The sequence below is a fragment of the Watersipora subatra genome, chromosome 7 (assembly GCF_963576615.1).
Source record: "Watersipora subatra chromosome 7, tzWatSuba1.1, whole genome shotgun sequence".
NCBI lineage: Eukaryota > Metazoa > Bryozoa > Gymnolaemata > Cheilostomatida > Watersiporidae > Watersipora > Watersipora subatra.
The window spans coordinates 11,174,659-11,198,368 of NC_088714.1; the positions used below are offsets into that span (position 1 = coordinate 11,174,659).

The following is a 23,710-nucleotide window of genomic DNA, read 5'->3' on the forward strand; positions in this document are numbered from 1 at the left end:
TGGATCATAATGTCAGTCTAAAATAGGTGTTTTACGGTTGAAGCGTACTGTGAAGAGGTCAAGCACATCTGCTTGCATGCAACTGGTTCTAGCAGTGGATGCTAGTATGTTTACTAGCAGTAAGCATGACGATGTTTGGGATTTTTTTCTATTTCATATTCAATCAAATAGCTCGCAGGCTGATGTTTAAAACTTTTGATCTGAACTAGATGGAATGGCCTGGTGAGCTGGTGTAGCTTAGCATGTTATAACTACGGTATATATTTATATATAATGTATATATATGTTTTACTATATATTAAATAACTGAACTCAAACAAAGTAAGTATAATTCATTTATCAAAATAGTTTGTCTGAATCAATAACAAGTGATAACATAGCTATAGGTATAATGAGGTATCTTTCATAGGAATATTTGCCCCCAATCTTTACTACACTATTTTAGCTCAAATTATGGATACTATTCAAGTGTAGGAACTATGACAGGCTGTCATGACTGCACATTGGCTAATCAGAACCACAACTGGTTCCTTCAACCAAACGCCATTTTATGCTGAAAATATCCTTATTAAATGATCGTAGAAAGACATTTAATAACTTATGTGTGTATGATAGCAAACAATTAAAAGGGTCAGTTAGAGCATAACATGCTCTCCAGGTAACTTTTTACTGTTTTAACAATATGGATCATCATTAGCTATTGTGAATTATCTTAACATTTCACCAGTCGTTATCCATTATAGGATTTGTCATTAGTTTAAGTGAATACCTGGCTATTTTTCAATAAAGTTCTGTTGAAACCAAGAGCGCATTCACCACAGCTAGTCATTCTGAATATCACATTCTTACTCTTTATATTTATTGTGATTCAGATATAAAATTAGATTTAATTACTCTGTTGATTGTCAAAGTGGAGGATTTAATGTCAGATTTCCCATTCCTTAACCTGTAGTGAGATGGCATAGACTGAATATTGTAACTCTGTTGAGGCTTGACACATGGCTGATGCGTGTGTTTTCCACAATACCTACTGGAGAAGTTGACATAGGTCCTTCCAATTAGTTCTTCTTCAGGGATAAAATCTACTGAGCAGAAACTAAAATGGTTTAGGTCTTATTTATGGAGGATGCCATCCTATGCCGAATGAAATGATTCTGAAAACTAACGGTGTGTACCAGTAACATGACTTATTCGTTGTATCCTATCAGATGAGGAGAAGGGGGTGTCTGATGATGAGACAGACCAAGATTCTCACCTGGAAGCTATTATCCCAAGAGACTCTTCGGGAGCCTCTCGTCTTGCTCAAGAATTTCTATTACTAGGCATCATCGGAGAAGGTGGTTTTGGGCAGGTACTCAAGGTGAGGTCATCTCTCATAATCTGAACTTAAATTTTCTAGCAACTTTATATAGACTACATAACTATCATTGATTGGTTGTTCAATGTGGCATCAGATTTCACAAGCAGACATGCCCAGGGTAAAAAATACAACTTGAATTTTAAGTTTTTGTTCTTTCATTCTATTATTTTATTCTTGTTCAGTGAATAAATGTATCACTAGAAATTTCCCTGTCATCCAGCCCACGACCAAAGGTGATAATGGAAAAAGAAAGGGTACTGCTAGTTGAGAAATGCAATATTAGCAGTCAAATGGCACTGCAGTGCAATAGGAGAACTGCAATGGTAGCTGCAATGGTAGCTGTAATGTACTGGGTGTTATTATGTACAAAAAATGGCAATAATTAAAGGAAAATATTATATGTTCATATTTCTGCCCTGCAATAGGAGAATGCAATATTAGAAGTAAAATGGCAAGCTGCTGTGTAATATACACAGGCTGGGGGGCTGTATATCATTGGTCATAGCAACCAATATCAAGAAGTTGTGATATTTATCTAGATTTCTGTATTTATATCTAAAAAATTATGCTCAATTTAAAAATCTAAACAGATTTTAGCTGGTTGTCATAGAAATAGGTGTATATCTATAAGAACATGTAGGCCTATTACTTAATTGTGCAGATATTAAAAACGGCTTGGCAGTACCGCAATAGTGGGCACAGCCGCAGTATCATCAACAAAATCTTTAGAAAAATAATAACAGTAACATTGCACACCATCGGTCGATATATACTTCGACCTTGTAAACTCGAATGATTATTCTTATAACTAAATCTTATAATAATCGTATAAAATCGAATAATTATTCTTACAATTAAATATTGTAATAATCTTATAAGAATCGTTAGAAAAATACCATCGTCATTTCCTTTACTTTCACTGCTTTGGACATCAGTTGGAATACCAAAGTAATCATTATAAGTGTCAAAAACGTCAGAGTCTGGTAGAATCGGCAAAAAAGAAACGATTACTTTTCAGTACTTCTACGGTAATTACAGAAACCTTCGTCAATTGGACAATACCATAGACTGGTGAAATGTGCACGTTTTTTTGGGAAATGCTCACTACTTGGTGGTTCTACTCTCTGTCACATGGCCTTATCGGCGTTTCGTTGGCCAGTCTTAATTTTTATTAAAAAGGGTTTGCCAAGTTTTTATGGCAATTTTTAGGCAAAATTAATCTGTCTATTTATGTATAATCCGATCAGATGGGTTAGTTTTAGGATATTGCGTCAACTTTTCAAAGACTTGATAACATATTTAAATATGTTTATATGTGTTTTGTATCATTATTATACTTAAACGACTACACAAAAATGGTTTAATTTTTTGATTGGATTTTGGTACAAGGGTTTGGTAACAGCCATTGACGGATAATTTTTCGAGAGTTGTGTGCGAATATGCATTTACCATAAAGCTCCCAAACAATCGCTTCGCTCATGTTTGTTCATGGGATTATATTTTCTTGCTATTTCCAACAGCCCCTGTTATTACAAAATGGTATTTAGCGTCATTTTTATTTACAAAGCAGTCTTTTTTTGTCTTAACACCCCTAACGAGACAGGGAGCTGTAAATTCTTTTAATCCTAAAATCTGCAGCAGTATCAAAAGAAACCGGATGCGAAATGTTCAGATAGTATTTATATATAAATTTATATATAGATGAATGGCCAAGCTTTCATTTATGCATTCCTTGCCGGTAACTCTTCATGTTCATATCTTGCTGCCATCATTTTTACTTGTGAACAGTTTTAAAATTTGCACTTCAGTTTAAAACTTGCTAGTTCATAATAAATAGATTGAACATAGGCATTTACTTGTTCAGACCGGTTATACTAGCGTTGTTCAGATAAGTTTTTTGTTAGACCCACTTGTGTTCAACCTTCTACTGATGCCTTCTTATGCTGCAGGTACGCAACAAGCTGGATAGGTGTCTCTACGCCATAAAAAGAATCACTCTAAACCCTAGAAGCAAATTGCTCAACAAACGAATCACTCGAGAGGTGAAGCTCCTGTCCCGACTGAACCATGAGAATGTGGTGAGGTGAGGGACTGAGCTTAGTTTACACAGTCAGATTTTGGTAGGACGATTCATTGTTTGCTTTAGTCAGCTTCTATCTATGTGTACTGTGAGTTGTTAGTCAGCTTCTATCTATGTGTACTGTGAGTTGTTAGTCAGCTTCTATCTGTACTGTAATATGAGTTGTTAGTCAGCTTCTATCTGTGAGTACTATAAGTTGTTAGTCAGCTTCTATCCATGTGTACTATGAGTTGTTAGTCAGCTTCTATCTATGTGTACTGTGAGTTGTTAGTCAGCTTCTATCTGTGTGTCCTGTGAGTTGTTAGTCGGTTTCTGTCTATGTGGACTGTGAGTTGTTAGTCAGCTTCTATTTGTGTGTACTGTGAGTTGTTAGTCAGCATCTATCTGTGTGTACTGTGAGTTGTTAGTCAGTATCTATCTATGTGTACTATGAGTTGTTAGTCAGCTTCTATCTGTGTGTACTGTGAGTTGTTAGTCAGTTTCTATCTGTGTGTACTGTGAGTTGTTAGTCAGCTTCTAACTGTGTGTACTGTGAGTTGGCATTAGGAAAATTACATTTTTTCCAAATTGCATGTAAACAGGTTATGGCAAACTGTACAAGTACATTCTGCAACCTGCTTTTGCATTTGCAACTGTTAGCATTTTGTAAAATGTTAGCAGTTGTTTTCAATTGTGAGTTTCTAATCTAATGTTGGAGGTTATTGTTCCCATTAAGTCTCAGAGATTGTTCATCTCATACTGCCAGTCAAAACTAAGATATTCCACAAGCCCGCGAGATATACATCGATAATTTTTTTTAGGCGGGCGAATGTTTCATGGCATTAATAAAGTGGACATATACTGACCAGTTGGTATATTTTGCTGTTAATGTTTTCTCGGGATGTATTTTCACTAACATCTGCACTGATTGTATTTTGGTCAATAAATTGGCAATCATTTTTGATTACATTTTTTATATTCATTAGCTTACCGAAATATTTATTACCCAAGAAACCGTCATTTGCAGTGATCATCCAAAACACAGCAAGTGTGCTCACATTTAGCAAATGATATGGGAATAATGTAAACCCATTCCTAGTTGTTAACCTAAACCCAACAGTGTAGACTTTGTTTAGCCTTAGCTTTTGTACAGATGTGGGTTCGGTCATCAAGGTCATCAAGGAGATATTCTCTCAGCTGCATCTTCAACTGGTTAAGATTTTAAATTACAAGTAGGAACCCGTTTTGCCGACTCAGACGTAGCAACAGTAACCAGGACAGAAATAGTTTAACTGCGCTGAGCATGCACACGGTGGTAAACTCGTTGAGAATGTGTAGGAATGCAATTAAGTTAGTTGCCTATATGCAATTATAAATGTAAATGAATTAAATTGAGATTGACTATAATAACACAACTCTAGTGTTGTAGGAGTTATTCCGGGCAGGATAGTTGGAATATGAAAAAATTACGAAGCATTCAATTATTTATACTCTGATAGGAATAGGCTAATGGGAAGGCGTACCAGGGAATTATGCTTTTGCAAATGTAAGTTTATATTGGCTCTATTAGATTTGATAGGGGTAGCCAACTCCTACCACTGGCTCTATGCTACATTAGTTTCTGGTTGCTGTCCTAGTTAGACAGGTAATGTTGACTTGTTTCAGCCTAAAATGATGAGGTGGGTCTCTAGAATATATAATCTACAATTGCAACACTCAATGAGTACAAGTGAAAAACTTCATTAATTATGTTTGAATTTTTATGATTTACCTTGGTTCTGCTCGGAAATGTATAATAGTACTTATCTTGTGCTGAAACTTCCTGTGACATTTTTAACGATTGCTTCTAAATATTGGACTTTGTCTTGATTGCATGAAAACCGATTTTAGCTGAAGTGTACATACAGTACATACCGTACATCTATATTGTGACATAATATGCTTATTAGAAAGGGAAAAGATCCTATACATACACTCATACAGAGAACTGTCGTCCTCCTGTCTGAAGATGTACTTTCTTTATTCATACCTTCTTGATAGTCGTCAAAAATATTACTGCTAAATACTCAATATACTAGAAATTCCACTGTCATACAGCCCACGACCAAAGTGATATTGGAAAAAAAGAAAGGGTACTGATGGTTGAGAAATCAATATTAGCAGTCAAATGGCACTGCAGTGCAATAGGATAACTGCAATGGTAGCTGTAATGTATTGGGTGTGGGTGTTATTATCTACAACAAATAGCAATAATGAAAGGAAAAGATTATATGTTTTTATCTCCCCCCTGCAATAGGAGAAATGCAATATTGGCCAGTATTACAAGTAAAATGCACTGACATTATTAGAATAACCAATATTATTAATATAGTAATAATATATAACTAATGCACAATTTTGTTTACATTTTAAAACGTCATAGCTAACAATATCACGAAGTTGTGATATTTATATAGATTTTTATAAAATCTGTACTATGTAGTCATTGTTCTGTAGTCATCCAAACTTATAATTAATTATTGTAATAATCTCATAAGAACCGTTAGAAAAAATATCATCGTCATTTCTTTTACTTACACTGCGTTGGACATCAGTTAGAATCCTAAAGTACTCAAAAGTTTCCAAAATGTCAGTTACTTTAAAATCGGCAAAAATGAAACGATTTCATTACTCCTACGTTAATAGACTGGTGAAATGTGCACGTTATTTCTTTCGTGAAATGCGCACGACTTAATCGTTCTATTCTCTGTCGCTCGGCGTTTTAATTTCCGGTCTTAACTTTGATAAAAGTGAGGATTAGCAAGTTTTAATAACGGTTTTCGGCCAAATAAATCTGTCTATTTATGTATAATCCGATCAGATGGGTTAGTTTTAGGAATTTGTGGTAACCTTTAAAAGGCTTGGTAACATTTTTAAATAGGTTTATATGCGTTTTGTATCATTATTATACTTAAACGACTTTACAGAAAAATAGTTAAATTTGTTGATAAGATTTTGTTACAAGGGTTTGGTGGCGGCCGTTAACGGATAATTTTTCGGGAGTTGTGTGCACATGTGCATTTATCATAAATCTCCCAATCAATCGCTTCGCTCTTGTTTGGTCGTGGGATAAATCTCCCAATCAATCGCTTCGCTCTTGTTTGGTCGTGGGATTATGTTAGTAGTGTCATCATAATAATCTATTCTAATCAACCCAATTTTTTGTTTCCATTTTTAAGAACGTGATGCTTTGTGCTTGTAAAATGGTATTGGTGATATCTACTCCCAATTTAGTTACACGTCGTATATGCGCACCTTTGAAATAATCACAAAACAGTCATCTGCTTTTGTCACATACATTCAAACAGAAAATACATAGCCTATTATCCACAATTTTTTTAGAAGTTTGCTATGACATGATTGTCAGCATTTATAGCTATTACGTGTTACTTACTGTGCCAACCTAACAAGACTGACGTATGAGAATGTCTGTGTGTCATGTCACGAATAGGCACACAAAAGAATTATAATTGCTTTATTTTAATCGACAAATTATATTGCCAGCATTGACAGCAACAGCAACTATTCATATTTGGTCATCCATCTAAATTTAGTATCGTAATATCTGATTCATATCATTGCCTTCCTAAAATAAAATACAATAATTGTCTGTCTACTAGGTACTACAATTCATGGCTAGAAACTGGGGACGAACTAGTGGGTTCAACAGAAACAGGGACCTCTGATGAGACTGCCACAACTCATTCCACTAAACCGCAGAACTCTGTGTTCTTCTCTGACAACATCGAAGTCAATGCGCCAGCCAAAGTTAGTGTTTCTAGTAAATCTGACACTGGAACCTTGCATGCTGGGGCTGTCATTGCTGGTTTCCCTCTCGAAGTATCTTGTCAGAGCTTGTCACCTGTTATAGCTTGTCATCATGTCAATACTTGCCACATTCTACTAGTTATTCAGCTGTTACTAGCAAGTCAACATGTTTCTGCACAGTCAGTTTCTTTGTATCTCTGCACTACAGGTATTTACTCTTGTGTTTTGTGCAGGTAGAAGAGTCAGTTGTCTGGAGTACTGCATCCAGTGAACACAGTGTTGAGTCATCTGATTTTTCGAGTGAGGATGACTCATCAGATGTTGGTAATTTCTTTGGCCAATCATTTGGGTGAGTACTTGCACTAGTCTCAGTGTTTAGTGGTCGTGTATATACATACCACTGTAATCGTTTAGTGGTCATGTATATACATACCACTGAAAGCGTTTAGTGGTCGTGTATATACGTACTACTGTAAGTGTTCATTGGTCATGTATATACGTACCACTGTAAGTGTCGAGTGGTCATGTATATACATACCACTGTAAGTGTTTAGTGGTCGTGTATATACGTACTACTGTAAGTGTTCAGTGGTCATGTATATACGTACCACTGTAAGTGTCGAGTGGTCATGTATATACATACCACTGTAAGTGTTTAGTGGTCATGTATATACATACTAAGTGTAAGTGTTTAGTGGTCGTGTATATACCTACTCCTGTTAGTATTTGAGCCCATATTTCCTTTAGTTCACCTCTGACGACCATCTCTCTATTGCCAGGCTCAATCTAAGCTCTGAATCAGATGATGTGGTGTTTGACTACGGCATCTCTTGTCAATCAGAGCGACGGGACGACGACTCTCACGACACTAAAGTGCAGAAAGTAGTCTCCAGGTCTTCCTCACCGCTCCTTCGTAATCAGTTCATGTACATTCAGGTCAGTGTTTCCCCGCTGCAGGAAGATGTTAGCATAGTCAAAATATGTGGTGGAGCATGAAGTTACTAGTAACTGAAAGGCAGGAAAGGCAGTTGTAGAGGTTACTTGGTAAAGCTATAGGTGAACTTTTAGCTCCGCTAGTCCATTCCTAAACCAGTTGAGGGTTAGACGACTCTGTTCACCAAGTGAGACCACTGTCTACCAAGTGAGACCATTTTGCGCACTGAAATTCATCTTGTAGAGTAAGATGAACGTAATCAACTAACTGTATTCTGCTCTCTACCTGGATTGTAAGATTGAAGTGTTGGTAATGTGTACTAGGGTGTTACTGTTTGTTGTTCAGAGGGAACAGTATCAGGGGTTGGTTATTTATACTCTATGATAGCCCCTGTTCTCTATGTGTGTCTCTCAAGTGGAGTTTTTGCATTGTTTTACAGCCTGATGCGATGACCAAATGTTGGAAACTGTTTTTATAGTTTTAAAAGTTAGTTATTTATACATTGAAGATAAACTTGTACACGGTTTTTAGTAAAGTTTATCAGAAATCATCGATATTTTTTTTAATAATTTGCGATTTTTTTTATGCGTGAGGTGATGTGATTGCCAGGATGTGATTTCAACATTTAAATCGATAAAACTTGATCCGAGTTCAAATACTCAGATCAAGCGAAATTGCAATTATGACACCTATTAATAGTTGCAAAGAAACCAACAGAATAAAGATGCGTAACGCTGAAACTTGAACACAATAGCCGATATCAACTATCACAACGATATCAACTAGTGATGTCATTTGCACGAAATTTTTTTCTGAGCATTTGAAGCGTCATCAAGTTTTGTCAGTTTGAATAATGAAACATCCTGGCAGTCAGATCACCTCAAGCATCAAAAGCAATTGCAAATGATAAAAAATACCAATAATTTATGATAAAATCCACGAAAATTTTGTGTAGGCTCATCTTTAGGGTATAGAGTGCGTAGGTCAAGGACACCTGCTATAACTAGTTTCTAATCAGTTTTGGCGGATAATATGTAAAGCTACTGGGCAGACAATGATTATGCTATTTTTCTTTAATTCTTACTCTGTGTAAAAGTCAAGGTTTATGTCTCCATCTCAATCACCAGGCATATATTGCTGTCCGCTGTTCTCTCTGCAGATGGAGTACTGTGAGAAGAACACCCTGAGACAGGCTATCGATGCTGGACTCCATAAAAACTGTGAGAGGGTCTGGCGACTATTTCGAGAGATTATTGAAGGCCTTGTCCACATACATGATCAGGTGTGTGTATAGGCGCCCTCACATATATTCTCAGTTTCATCTAGGCTATATTCTGCTTCCTGTATCCATTTTCTTTCTGTGATATTCTCTCTGCATCCATATTGATTCATTTGCATTATACTTCGGTTTTCTAGAATAGCTGACTATGCATTCATCACGATTTAGTAAAAGTGCCTCTTAGAGCCATTAAAAAGTGCAGTAAAAGTAAGACCTGTGGTATTTATGCACAAATTTTGTGTTGTCCAGGGAATGATACACAGAGACCTGAAACCAGTTAATATATTTTTGGATGTTCATGATCATGTTAAGATTGGAGACTTTGGATTGGCCACTACAGCTCTCATCGCTAAGGTAACTTTTCATAAGTTTATAAGTTATATAAGGTATGCTTTTCTCTTGTTGCTATGCTGTAGTTTCATTTGCTTGCTAAAGTATGCTGTCTCCTTGTTGCTATGCGGTAGTTTCATTTGGTTGCTAAGGTATGCTGTCTCCTTGTTGCTATGCGGTAGTTTCATTTGGTTGCTAAGGTATGCTGTCTCCTTGTTGCTATGCGGTAGTTTCATTTGGTTGCTAAGGTATGCTTTTCTCTTGTTGCTATGCTGTAGTTTCATTTGCTTGCTAAGGTATGCTGTCTCCTTGTTGCTATGCGGTAGTTTCATTTGCTTGCTAAAGTATGCTGTCTCCTTGTTGCTATGCGGTAGTTTCATTTGCTTGCTAAGGTATGCTGTCTCCTTGTTGCTATGCGGTAGTTTCATTTGGTTGCTAAGGTATGCTGTCTCCTTGTTGCTATGCCGTAGTTTCATTTGCTTGCTAAGGTATGCTGTCTCCTTGTTGCTATGCGGTAGTTTCATTTGCTTGCTAAGGTATGCTGTCTCCTTGTTGCTATGCTGTAGTTTTATTTGGTTGCTAAGGTATGCTGTCTCCTTGTTGCTATGCCGTAGTTTCATTTGCTTGCTAAGGTATGCTGTCTCCTTGTTGCTATGCGGTAGTTTCATTTGCTTGCTAAGGTATGCTGTCTCCTTGTTGCTATGCGGTAGTTTCATTTGGTTGCTAAGGTATGCTGTCTCCTTGTTGCTATGCTGTAGTTTCATTTGCTTGCTAAGGTATGCTGTCTCCTTGTTGCTATGCTGTAGTTTCATTTGCTTGCTAAGGTATGCTTTTCTCTTGTTGCTATGCGGTAGTTTCATTTGCTTGCTAAGGTATGCTGTCTCCTTGTTGCTATGCGGTAGTTTCTTTTGGTTGCCAAGGTATGCTGTCTCCTTGTTGCTAAGCGGTAGTTTCATTTGCTTGCTAAGGTATGCTTTTCTCTTGTTGCTATGCGGTAGTTTCATTTGCTTGCTAAGGTATGCTGTCTCCTTGTTGCTATGCGGTAGTTTCTTTTGGTTGCCAAGGTATGCTGTCTCCTTGTTGCTAAGCGGTAGTTTCATTTGCTTGCTAAGGTATGCTTTTCTCTTGTTGCTATGCGGTAGTTTCATTTGCTTGCTAAGGTATGCTGTCTCCTTGTTGCTATGCGGTAGTTTCATTTGCTTGCTAAGGTATGCTGTCTCCTTGTTGCTATGCGGTAGTTTCATTTGGTTGCCAAGGTATGCTGTCTCCTTGTTGCTATGCGGTAGTTTCATTTGGTTGCTAAGGTATGCTTTTCTCTTGTTGCTATGCTGTAGTTTCATTTGCTTGCTAAGGTATGCTGTCTCCTTGTTGCTATGCGGTAGTTTCATTTGCTTGCTAAAGTATGCTGTCTCCTTGTTGCTATGCGGTAGTTTCATTTGCTTGCTAAGGTATGCTGTCTCCTTGTTGCTATGCGGTAGTTTCATTTGGTTGCTAAGGTATGCTGTCTCCTTGTTGCTATGCCGTAGTTTCATTTGCTTGCTAAGGTATGCTGTCTCCTTGTTGCTATGCGGTAGTTTCATTTGCTTGCTAAGGTATGCTGTCTCCTTGTTGCTATGCTGTAGTTTTATTTGGTTGCTAAGGTATGCTGTCTCCTTGTTGCTATGCCGTAGTTTCATTTGCTTGCTAAGGTATGCTGTCTCCTTGTTGCTATGCGGTAGTTTCATTTGCTTGCTAAGGTATGCTGTCTCCTTGTTGCTATGCGGTAGTTTCATTTGGTTGCTAAGGTATGCTGTCTCCTTGTTGCTATGCTGTAGTTTCATTTGCTTGCTAAGGTATGCTGTCTCCTTGTTGCTATGCTGTAGTTTCATTTGCTTGCTAAGGTATGCTTTTCTCTTGTTGCTATGCGGTAGTTTCATTTGCTTGCTAAGGTATGCTGTCTCCTTGTTGCTATGCGGTAGTTTCTTTTGGTTGCCAAGGTATGCTGTCTCCTTGTTGCTAAGCGGTAGTTTCATTTGCTTGCTAAGGTATGCTTTTCTCTTGTTGCTATGCGGTAGTTTCATTTGCTTGCTAAGGTATGCTGTCTCCTTGTTGCTATGCGGTAGTTTCTTTTGGTTGCCAAGGTATGCTGTCTCCTTGTTGCTAAGCGGTAGTTTCATTTGCTTGCTAAGGTATGCTTTTCTCTTGTTGCTATGCGGTAGTTTCATTTGCTTGCTAAGGTATGCTGTCTCCTTGTTGCTATGCGGTAGTTTCATTTGCTTGCTAAGGTATGCTGTCTCCTTGTTGCTATGCGGTAGTTTCATTTGGTTGCCAAGGTATGCTGTCTCCTTGTTGCTAAGTCGCAGTTTGCTTGTCCTTCCAAGTTATGGTTTCCTCTTGTTGCTTATGTAGACTTATTTGCTGAAGTAACCTGGCTCCTATTGTAAAGGTGGGAGTTTATGCCGGTAGAAAAGTCCTTGTTCTTCTAGACTAGGATTCAATGAACTATTAACAATGGATTGAAAGTTAGGTAACAGAAGTATTGAAACAGTAGTAATTACAGCAAATACCTGAAGAAGATTTTGGGGTAACGCCAGAGCCTCCCGCAAGCAGTTTAAGTGTCTCGCAGTCAGTAAGTGTTGGAGATGGTAGACACACAGGAAGAGTTGGTACCCTGCTTTATTTGAGTCCGGAAATCAAGTCTGGCCATGGGAAGACTCCCTATTCTCAGAAAGTAGACATATACAGGTAAACCTGTTGTACAGCGTGCTCTTTACTTGCATTGGTTCTAGGGCTAATACCTAGGATGTCGGGGTTATTTTCTCACTTCTACTTTCGTACCCTTTTAAGATGAAATCGATCATGTGGTATTGTAGTCAGCGATGTCTTTAATATGTAAATGCATTTCTTGGATGCTTACTTTTTTTTTTATTGGTTTATCAAATGTTACCTTCAACAGTGATGATGTAAGTAGCTTTTCATGCACTAATCAACTGTGAATTAGCCTTGAAGGTATGCCGGGACTGTGTCAATCTTCAGCAATGCCATGGATATACAGTACATGTTGGTGGTATTTGTGGATTGCTTTCATTAAAGTTTTACTTTGTTTTACTGTATTTTATTGTTTGTGACATAAATAAAAATTAGAACTGGTAATACCTTGCATTATTGTTTTGTTGATGTTGAGGTGTTACAAGTGGGTGCTTGGAAGTATGCAGTCGAAATGTTGTTACTTACAAATGAGCAATCACAATATTGTTACTAGCGAGTGAGCAGTCACAATATTGTTACTAGTGAGTGAACGGTCACAATATTGTTACTAGCGAGTGAGCAGTTACAATATTGTTACTAGCGAGTGAGCAGTTACAATATTGTTACTAGCGAGTGAGCAGTCACAATATTGTTACTAGCAAGTGAGCAGTCACAATATTGTTACTAGCGAGTGAACAATCACAATATTGTTACTAGCGAGTAAGCAGTTACAATATTGTTAATAGCGAGTGAGCAGTCACAATATTGTTACTAGCGAGTGAGCAGTCACAATATTGTTACTAGCGAGTGAACAGTCACAATATTGTTACTAGCGAGTGAGCAGTTACAATATTGTTACTAGCGAGTGAGCAGTTACAATATTGTTACTAGCGAGTGAGCAGTTACAATATTGTTACTAGCGAGTGAGCAGTTACGACATTGTTACTAGCGAGCGAGCAGTCACAATAGTGTTGCTAGCAAGTGAGCAGTCATAATATTGTTACTAGCGAGTGAGCAGTCACAATATTGTTACTAGCGAGTGAACAATCACAATATTGTTACTAGCGAGTAAGCAGTTACAATATTGTTAATAGCGAGTGAGCAGTCACAATATTGTTACTAGCGAGTGAGCAGTCACAATATTGTTACTAGCGAGTGAGCAGTTACAATATTGTTACTAGCGAGTGAGCAGTTACGACATTGTTACTAGCGAGCGAGCAGTCACAATAGTGTTGCTAGCAAGTGAGCAGTCATAATATTGTTACTAGCGAGTGAGCAGTTACAATATTGTTAATAGCGAATGAGCAGTCACAATATTGTTACTAGCAAGTGAGCAGTCACAATAGTATTACTAGCGAGTGAGCAGTTAGTTAGTAGAGGCAACAGCAGTACACGCTTGAACATGATGAGGTTTCACTAAAGAATACTTAATGCTCGTAGATAGAGTACAACCAGCTTCAAAGCGTTAATTAATATTATTTTTCACTCAGTTCATTGAGCGTATAATCTCTCCTCGACTGTTATATTTCTAATTGCACCATAAATTGTATGTTGTAGTCTGGGTATCATATTCTTTGAGATGTGCTATCGTCCTCTCATGACTATGATGGAGAGAGATAGAATTATAGGCAGCCTGAGAAGGCCTGAAATTATCACGCCTTCTGACTTTACATCAGAGGACAACTCTCAACAGGTAAGGATCTGATGATCAGTCATTCTTTTATTTGTGTAGTGATTGTTTGTTTTCCACTATATCTACTTTAATGTGCTCAGTATTAAAGTACATTTAGTAGTTTGGGTTTCTATCACATTTGGTGTCACTTGTTGTGGTCATTTTTCTGGGAAGTGGATTTCAATGAGTTAGATACAAAAATGCACCACACTGGCTGATACCAAATCCGACAGTTGTATCTTAAATGTGTCATAGATGTATTATAAGTTTATCATTGATGTATCATTAATGTATTATATGTACCATAGTGTACACTGTGACAGTTTCTATATAGCTGTTATTACTTGGAAATAAAACTCTTTCCATTTCAGATGGCAGTGTTGCGCTGGGTGCTCAATCATGACCCTTCTAAGCGACCTTCTTCATCGGAGCTGCTACAGTCTGAGTATTTGCCTCGGATGGAAGAAGAAAAAGTTCATCAGTTGTTCAAGTCGATGTTAGGGAACCCGCAGACCAAAGATTATAAGAAAATAATGTCTGCTATATTCAGTCAGCCTATCTCTCGAAAATTTGACTTCACTTATGACAATGATATTCACAAGGTAGTTCTCCAACTATGACACAGATTGATGTTAGATGTCTTTAAATATTATGCTTAATGCGTTTACTATCTGCCAGTAACAGAGGGTGTGGGGCAGTTTTCGAGTTTTCTTCATGTAGGTGGTGTATGATTAGGGCCGCCTGAAGCAGTTGTGATCCAACCACATACTTCTACAGGTTTAGAAAAAAAATTGTTTTGCCTTGCATAGGGTAGACGAGGCTGAGTGTTAATTAATACGGATCCGTTGAAAGTAGGTGTGGCATTCAAAGCCGTTGACCACAGATCTTTATAACTATATTGAAGTTTTTAAGATCTGATAACCATATACATGCCTTTTTGAGGTTTACTTGTTACGGGACATTCTATATTGAGCCTTTTATTGGCCTTTCATTTCATGTAACAATCCCACATGTTAAAACAATGACTATGTCAAGTTGAATACATCATCAAAGTAAGGGATTCCAACCTATGGCCATTTTTTTAACTGTTCGCTTCTGAGCTTTTAAGAGCTTGTAATCACATTTTCACATATTTTGAACCTACAACACAGCAGAGTAATACATGGTGTACCTTTTGATACCAAATAACTGTAATGCAAATTTTGTTGCAAGTCAACTTTTAACGAAGGTGTTCAGTTTATGATAAGAATATTGTATTGTATTCACTCATGTGTGAACAATAGAGTAATTCTCTTGTTGGTCACGTGTAGCTAAAAGCGAAGAGTAAAGGATAACTCCTCAGTTATAGATGTGCGTTAGACTGCACGACTGCTTATCGTGTACCACATTTCACAATATAAATTTTTTTATTGTTTTGTCACATGTACCCCTTTTGCATATGTGTATCTGAGAGCGCTCTGAGTTATACACGAGAGAGTTTCTTAGCTGTTACTGTTATACTGTATGAAGAGAGTGTATGGCTTAGGACAACTAGGAACTAAATAAAAAACTTACCAAAGTAATATTTTTAGGGTATTTGTAAATTGATTTCCTGTGAGCTATCATTATTGCTTATTATTTGGTGTTCATGCCGAGCAACTATGTGAATGATTTTACAAGCTCAAATAATGTACTGCTAAAATCTCATTATACCATTGAACTGTGAGTCAGTCACTGACTCACAGTGAATGTGACTCACAGTGAATGTGACTCACAGTGAATGTGACTCACAGTGAATGTGACTCACAGTGAATGTGACTCACAGTGAATGTGAGTCACAGTCACTGCGAGTCACAGTCACTGTAAGTCACAGTCACTGCGACTACGCCAAGAATCTATCCACACCAGTTTGAAGTGATTTACTAATTACACCTTGTCGTTTATTATGATTAAGTATGATCATGCAGCAAATAACAGTTGGCCAGTTTTGTTCATGAGTCTTTCAAATCATTTCTGACTAGTTTTATTTAGAAGCAGATAAATGGTTGGTTAGTTTTATATTTCCATAATCAGTTTAATCGTGAAGTAAAGGGACCAATGCCAACAGTAAACAGCTGAATTGTTGCACACCTCCCATTGGCAAATAGGACCTCAAATGCCAGTACTCGCTGCAATTGTTCTTAAAATATTAGTTACGGCATTCAAACTTATAAATATTTCAGTTCACACCTAATTTTAATGTTCAAACGTGTGCTCTTATTTATTCCTTGTTGCTTTTTAGACAATTTGTACTTTGATAAAGACTTTTGATAAACATTCTTCATTCATGTCATCTTTAATACCCTGTACTTTAATCAGCCTCTATGTCAGTGACATCGGTTTCTATTTCAGTGACATTATCCGCTATTTCAGTGACATCATCCTCTATTTCAGTGACATCATCCTCTATTTCAGTGACATCATCCTCTATTTCAGTGACATCAGTCTTTATTTCAGTGACATCCGCCTCTATTTCAGTGACATCAGCCTCTATTTTAGTGACATCATCCTCTATTTCAGTGACATCAGCCTCTATTTCAGTGACATCGGTCTCTATTTCAGCGACATCAGCCTCTGTTTCAGCGACATCAGCCTCCATTTCAGTGACATCAGCCTCTATTTCAGTGTCACTACTCTCCATCTGAATCAGCTATATTTTGCAGTGACAGTGGCTTATCTAAATGCTGTTTATATTTCAGTCATTAGTGCGCTGGAGCTTAGCTGGTGCGTATGCCTGATCTGCTAGCTTTCACAAGCCTTGGCTGCCCTTACTATATGCGTAACTATTAACAAGTATACAGGTAACTTACATCAGCGCTGTTGTGAAGACAAGTTGTTTTACAATGCATCTCATACAGGGTATCAACATGTCAACTCTGATGTGCAGGCAGAGAGTGAGGCAGAGACTCGAATCTGTATTCACTAAACACGGAGCTGTTCAGTTGGATCTGCCCCTTATGCTTCCCAAATTATTTATGTATGAGTCGACTGACCACAATGTTACCTTCATGGACCATGCGGGTAATCTGGTCTCTTTGCCGTATGATTTGAGGGTATGTAGGACTTTGCAAGTGGCCACACACCCCTGATACCTTAATCTCTTTGATCGATAGAAGCAGCTGAAGTAACTAAGAACCAGAAATCGATCCTCCTCAGTCAGGCAAAATCAAAGCTCGCCCTTAGTTGGTCGATTCATTATTATCTAATTGAATTTTTATTTTATTTCTTTACAAATAATTGATGAAATTATAATTTTTAATGCAAAACAAACCAATTGTCTGACAGGAATGAGCCTTTTTCACAGTAATTTCCTTAGTTTGGTTTTGGCCCGTTTGGCTGCTGCTAGTACACTTTGGTTGCTTCTATTGAGGCATATAGACTTGGAAAGCTTTGGTTCAGTGGTTGTGTGTCCACCTCTTAAGGCTCTCTGCTGAGAGCTCTGGCGATTGTTGCATAATTTATAACAATTTATAGTCTCAACTCCTTGAATAGGTTGCTTGTAGTTTAGTGAATCAGAACTTTATCATTGGTTTATACCTTTGGCTTACAACAATATTCCATTGTGATAATGCTGCTTGGTTAATGGGCTAAGGAATAGTTTCTTTTTACATTTTTCATGTATCTATAGGTTTCTTAGCTAATCTCTGTCATTTAATGAGCTTGCAAACTTTGTCCAACCAGCCCCCTTTATTTGGCCTCTCCTGTCAGGTTCCATTTGCTCGCTTCGCATCAAGAAATAATATTGTGAGGCTGAAGAGATATTCAATCAGCAGGGTGTTCAGGGAGAGGAAACCGCATGGTATACAGCCTCATGAGCACTACCAGTGTGCCTTTGATATCATCAGCCCTTCGCAGGAGTCACTCGTGCCCGGTATGTGCTTCAAATTGTATTTATTCTTTCTCTCGACCTGCCTTAGGACTGTATAGTATGTGTGACATGTACATGTATATGTAAAAGCAGTTTTGTAGAGTTGCCTTAGCATGAATATGCCTTTGGGTGGACAACTTCCACTTAGACCAAAAAGTGTAATCTTTTAACTAAACAATGATAATGAATTTGATAAGTTAACAACAAGTCATGTGCCTTGGAGGCCATTTTCATTTAGTTTTCAAATTTGCCGTAATTTTTACGTGTATTAGTTTCACCAAGATGAAAATGTCATAATAGGCAGTGTAATAATATAATAGTGTTATAATATAACAATAGAACTTTTTTATTTTGTAAAATATAGATGCAAATTGATAAAAGGACAAGTGAACATTAAAACATTAGAACTTACATAAAATTTTAATAGATTTTATCGGAAAGTAAAGGTATTTTTCTATCATTTGCGACTGTTGTTGAAGTTTAAGGTTTTGGGATTGCCAGGATGTTTCAAGATTAAAATCAACAAAACTTCGTCGCGATTAAAATGCTCAGCTCAAGCAAAAGTGCATTTATGGCGTCTATAGTTTTAAAAAGACTGACAGAACATAGCCACATAACACTGCAACTTGAACGCAATAGCTGATATTAACTATAGCAAGATATAACCACGATCAAGTTTAGTTAATTTTAATTTTGAAGCATCCTGGCAGTCAGATCACCTCAAACATCAAAAACGGTTGCAAATGATAGAAAAATACCGATTTTTCTGATAAAGTGTACTTAAGTTTTGTGTTAGTTAATCTTGAAGGGCAAGTCTAATGTGTATTAGTAATTTTAATTCCATACAAAGTTTGAGATAAACTAACCTCTTGAGAATGTATAAGCGTCTGTAAATGGCAGCTAACATGCACTACAGATGCTGAGGTGCTGTCAGTGATACAAGAAATAGTGAACAAATTTCCCAAACTCCAGGCAAGAAAATACTCAATACATATGAATCACAATCAGCTAATGACGGCCATCTTGCTTTACTGCGGCCTCGCAATCGAACAGCATGATGATGTACTCACTACTCTTGCTGAGCCCAGGGTAAAAGTTATTTTCTTTCTCACACTTGTCTCAACCTGTGATGAATTACGTGTATGCTACTGCTAATGCGAGAACAAAATTCAAAGACATGAAGATGCCACTTGGATTTTGTTTTTTAATTATCAAAAGCTCAGTTGCAATGATATGTCTTATTTTACTGTCGTAAGACCAAACTAACTTGAGTTTCATATTTTTAAGCTCATTAAACTTAATAATGTTTTTGTTAAAAGTTGAAAACTAATAAACAAATAGATGCATTCAATGTAAAGTAACTCTATCATAGACATCTTGTTATTGTGGAATAACTCTATCATAGGCACCTTGTCTTAGCGGAATAAATCTATCATAGACACCGTGTCATTGGGAAATAACTCTATCATAAACACCTTTTCATTGTGGAATAACTCTATCAAAGACACCTAGGCATTGTGGAATAGCTTTATCATAGACACCTTGTCATTGTGAAACAACTCTATCATAGACACCTTGTCATTGTTTAATAACTCTATCATAGACACCTTGTCATTGTGGAATAAATCTATCATAGACACCTTGTCATTGTGGAATAAATCTATCATCGACACCTTGCCATTGTGGAATAAATCTATCATAGACACCTTGTCATTGTGGAATAACTCTATCATAGACACCTTGTCATTGTGGAATAAATCTATCATAGACACCTTGTCATTGAGAAATAACTCTATCATCGACACCTTGTCATTGTGGAATAACTCTATCATAGACACTTTTGCATAATGAAAACAACTTGAAAGCATCAATGAAGAAGCTCTAGTATTTGTTTTATCTGGAAGTAAGTTGCAGTTTTCAGCCATGATCAGACATGATTAACCAGCTCATGGTGTTCTGATCATGATCGAACACCATGAGCTTTTTTAATTTTTTTGCTGTGGGTCTTTGAAATATGATTTTTAAGATTCAGTATCAAAAAGAAAGTCCTAACTAATGGTAGTGGGTTACCATGGTTATAACACCTTGATGTTTCTAAATTGAATTGATTTAAATTAGTCCCTTTTATAATAAAGTGCATGTGTATACATTAACTAGCTGGTTTACAGTTTACCGTAACACCATCCGTCTAATCATGTATGATATACATGTATGTCAGTGTCGCCTCACCTCTTTGTACAGCAAGCAGATAATCACAAGCCATCCGCGTACAGTTTGCTGCAGAGCTTGTCCGTCAATGATCAGACAGCCTCTCAGATTTGTACCTTCATGGATATGAGTGGCTCCTTCAGCGCTATCTCCAATTACCTCAGACGCATCACCAAATCTGGCCAGGAGGTAGCTACTATTCTTCAGGGTTTTTAGATGTCATAAGATGTTTTATAATTGGAAGTTTTATCATTTCAGTGTTTTTTAGTCTACTTATGTATTCTTTGTCGCACTTTTATGTCTCTTTATTTGTAATAAAGCGTTGGTATATAAAATTATTGATGCATATGTGAAAAAGGTTTTCAATATATATCGTGAATCAGAAGAAATACAAACATATTATAATGCATAAATAAAAAATATCATTTGAGGTTTTATTTATTGTTTTAGGTGATCTAACAGCCAGGGTGTTTCAAGGCTAAAATTGGCAAATTTGAATGGTAAAAATGCTCAGAGGAAAACGGCATGCCCCGACTTACTTCTCCAAAAATAACATTACTAGTCGTACATATTGTTTATAAGTGATAAATCTATTGTCTCATCAGCATCGGGTGTTTACACGCTTGCACAGCATCTAGAAAAAAAACAATGGGACAATTTCCAGACAACCTTTAAATCATTTGAAACATCTATAGCAATGTATCTGAGGCCATATTTAAGGTTCCATTCAAACAATCATGAGCAAAATTAAAATATATGTCAATAGAGAGTTGCGACGACACAACTTGAACCCAATAGCCATGTCATAGCGATAAGCAGAAACAGTGACGACTACTGACCCTATTTTTAAACAAGTTTTTTTCCTCTCAGCGTTTGGACCACGATCAAGTCTAGCCAGCCTTGATAGTGGCTTTGATCTTGGCAGTCAGATCACCTAAAACGAAATCTTCAATGATAGACAAATTCTATACTTACTGATAAAACCTTTTGAAATTTCATGTGAGTGAACCGTTAATATGTTTATCGTATTAACGGCTATTATTGGCTTTTTATTGCTGAAAGTAGCCATTCAGACTCTAACTAATCCTTATCATAACATCACTTTGGAGCTGAGCTATAACTTAACTATAACAAATGAGATTTATAAATAAGTAATGCATGGATTTAGTGACGAATAACACTCAATATTGCATAACAATAGTGTTGTAAACCTTTTAGTCCTCTTTTATTCATATGTTATTTTTTTAAACTTTAATATAATAAATGTTTATAACTTATATTCTTGTTTAAGAACCTTAAATTACAAAGTTGCAAAATCTAACATCGATCTCCAATCCTCTAGAGGGAATTAATGAGCTAACAAACAGATTTATTTAAATTCGTTTGCACTAAATTTATTGCACTAGATTTAAGCAGTTGGTGTCTTTAGATTTTGTTTTTCACTTTAGTTTCAAGTTTAACTCGGCCTACATAAATCAGTCTACCTTCAACAAGACTTTCTCTGTTCATTGTTGGCGTTATCTGTAGGCAGGGAGTCTGGCTAAGATGGCTCTACATGAGATGGAGAGTTTAATAACATATATAACAGCTCTTGGAGTGACCATGCCAGTTCTTGTTAGCCTTGGTTTTATATACAATATACAGAACAGCAGTGGTGAGTACCATGTCATGATCTGGTGTGACAAGCAGGTCATAGCACACTGAGAATGTCTCTTATCTTCTTATCTGTACCCATCACAGATACAGATGTCTCTATATCTATATTGTTTATATGTAAAAGACAGTGCATTTAGTTACTGTAATGGGAGGTGAGTGACATATTTTGTGACATATTGTGTCAGCTGAAATGTTTTCTCCCTGAATTAACACATTGAGATATAAACTGAGAAGTTTGAATAAGTGAGTCGCATGTGTGGATATGAACTGACAAGTTTGGGCCGGCGAGTGGCATGTGTGGATATGAAAGGACAAGTTTCGACAGGTGAGTGGCATGTGTGGATATGAACTGACAAGTTTGGGCTGGCGAGGGGCGTGTGTAGATATGAACTGACAAGTTTGGACAGGTGAATGGCATTGACAGAAATTAACTGACAAGTGTGGGCAGGTGAGTGCCATTTGCAGATCTGGAATGACATGTGTCAGTTTAGTGGCATTTTTGAGTATGAGCGTCATTGTCTGTAAGGTCAGTGACAGTATGTCTACTCAGTGATTGCGTGTGATTTGGTGTAAACATGCAAGGTGTAATTGTATGTATTGTTGTTAACCCACAGGTCTCAGTTTGCAGAGAGTGGCATGTAGCACTAAACTGCTGTGGATATTCATCTTGGAGGACGTGTGTGGATAACGGTTAAAAAGAGTGAGAGATGGTTTTAGGATATAGTAGATGATGTCTGCTAGTTGGGTGTAACACGTTCATCTCAACCACGCTCTCCTTTTAGCATTAATTATCCTTAGTTATTAGTTAGTTATTAATTAGTTCTTGTTCTCTACTGGCTGTTAAATGAACGCGTCGGTGTATCCTCTTGGTGAATGGGAATTTGGAAGGAGGGTGTCATGGCTGTTTGGAACACCTGCTCATGATTTTCCCCCATTTTAGGAGTGGTTTATCAGATAGCAACAGAACCTCCAAGCATGAAACCTAAGGCTGGTCTAGATGTAATTGCTGGAGGGTACAGATATGATAAACTAGTAAGTGTTATTGCTAAAATCACAGACTATCTCCTTGCTTTGTTGTAAATCAAGTGTGTGCTCGCTGATACTGCAAACCCATGACCATCTCCATGTTATCTGTCTCACTACTGTTCACTGTAGATATTTAGATGTGCTCAGTTTTAGATATATATTTGAGTATTCTTTTTACGGTATGTAACAAATTATGTATTGCTTTTGTATAACGTTGAGTCTATAGCGTAATCAGCAGGTTCGTTGCGTCTAAATGAATCCATAGACTATACATACAGCATTAAACTGTGTAAAATATATATTGTAGATAAATCGGTATGCAAGAGTTACTTTGCTATTTCCTCAAGTTTAATTATGGAATTGTCACCCTTTTTTGTACAAACAGCTCTACTCGTATGATGCAAGCCAATGATTTAGTTGAATAAATAAGTAGAGATGCCCCGATTCTAATTTCACCAGCCGATTCAGATACCGATCCGATATACCGATTCTTATTGAAAAATAATCCGATTCAGATACCGATTCAGATCTTTTGCGTTGCATAGATAATTGTTAATTGTATTATGCAAATATAAAATATAAATATAATGCAAAGAAAATATAATATTGATGTATTATTAGTTTGTATTTATGGGAAAAATATATGCGTGTATATACATTCACATACTGCCATACCGTGCATCTAGTAACAGAAGAGTCCATCTTTCTTGAAATCTGTTTTTAATAATAGTAATTACTTTTAGTGGTACAGCCTTACCTGTGATAA

At 36.9% G+C, this 23,710-nt stretch overlaps 1 protein-coding gene across 1 annotated transcript in view; it reads left to right on the forward strand.

The window, feature by feature from the left end:
- LOC137400420 (eIF-2-alpha kinase GCN2-like) overlaps positions 1 to 23,710 on the forward strand; it is a 53,272-nt gene that overhangs the window by 18,710 nt on the left and 10,852 nt on the right. The window contains exons 12-27 of the mRNA XM_068086749.1: positions 1,209 to 1,360; positions 3,310 to 3,443; positions 7,079 to 7,226; positions 7,460 to 7,575; positions 8,006 to 8,162; positions 9,320 to 9,442; positions 9,689 to 9,793; positions 12,309 to 12,493; positions 14,054 to 14,189; positions 14,540 to 14,770; positions 17,045 to 17,239; positions 17,895 to 18,057; positions 18,971 to 19,143; positions 20,296 to 20,451; positions 21,790 to 21,916; positions 22,859 to 22,950. Of these exons, the coding sequence (XP_067942850.1) occupies positions 1,209 to 1,360; positions 3,310 to 3,443; positions 7,079 to 7,226; positions 7,460 to 7,575; positions 8,006 to 8,162; positions 9,320 to 9,442; positions 9,689 to 9,793; positions 12,309 to 12,493; positions 14,054 to 14,189; positions 14,540 to 14,770; positions 17,045 to 17,239; positions 17,895 to 18,057; positions 18,971 to 19,143; positions 20,296 to 20,451; positions 21,790 to 21,916; positions 22,859 to 22,950 (2,393 nt within the window). The remainder of the gene's footprint in view (positions 1 to 1,208; positions 1,361 to 3,309; positions 3,444 to 7,078; positions 7,227 to 7,459; positions 7,576 to 8,005; positions 8,163 to 9,319; positions 9,443 to 9,688; positions 9,794 to 12,308; positions 12,494 to 14,053; positions 14,190 to 14,539; positions 14,771 to 17,044; positions 17,240 to 17,894; positions 18,058 to 18,970; positions 19,144 to 20,295; positions 20,452 to 21,789; positions 21,917 to 22,858; positions 22,951 to 23,710) is intronic.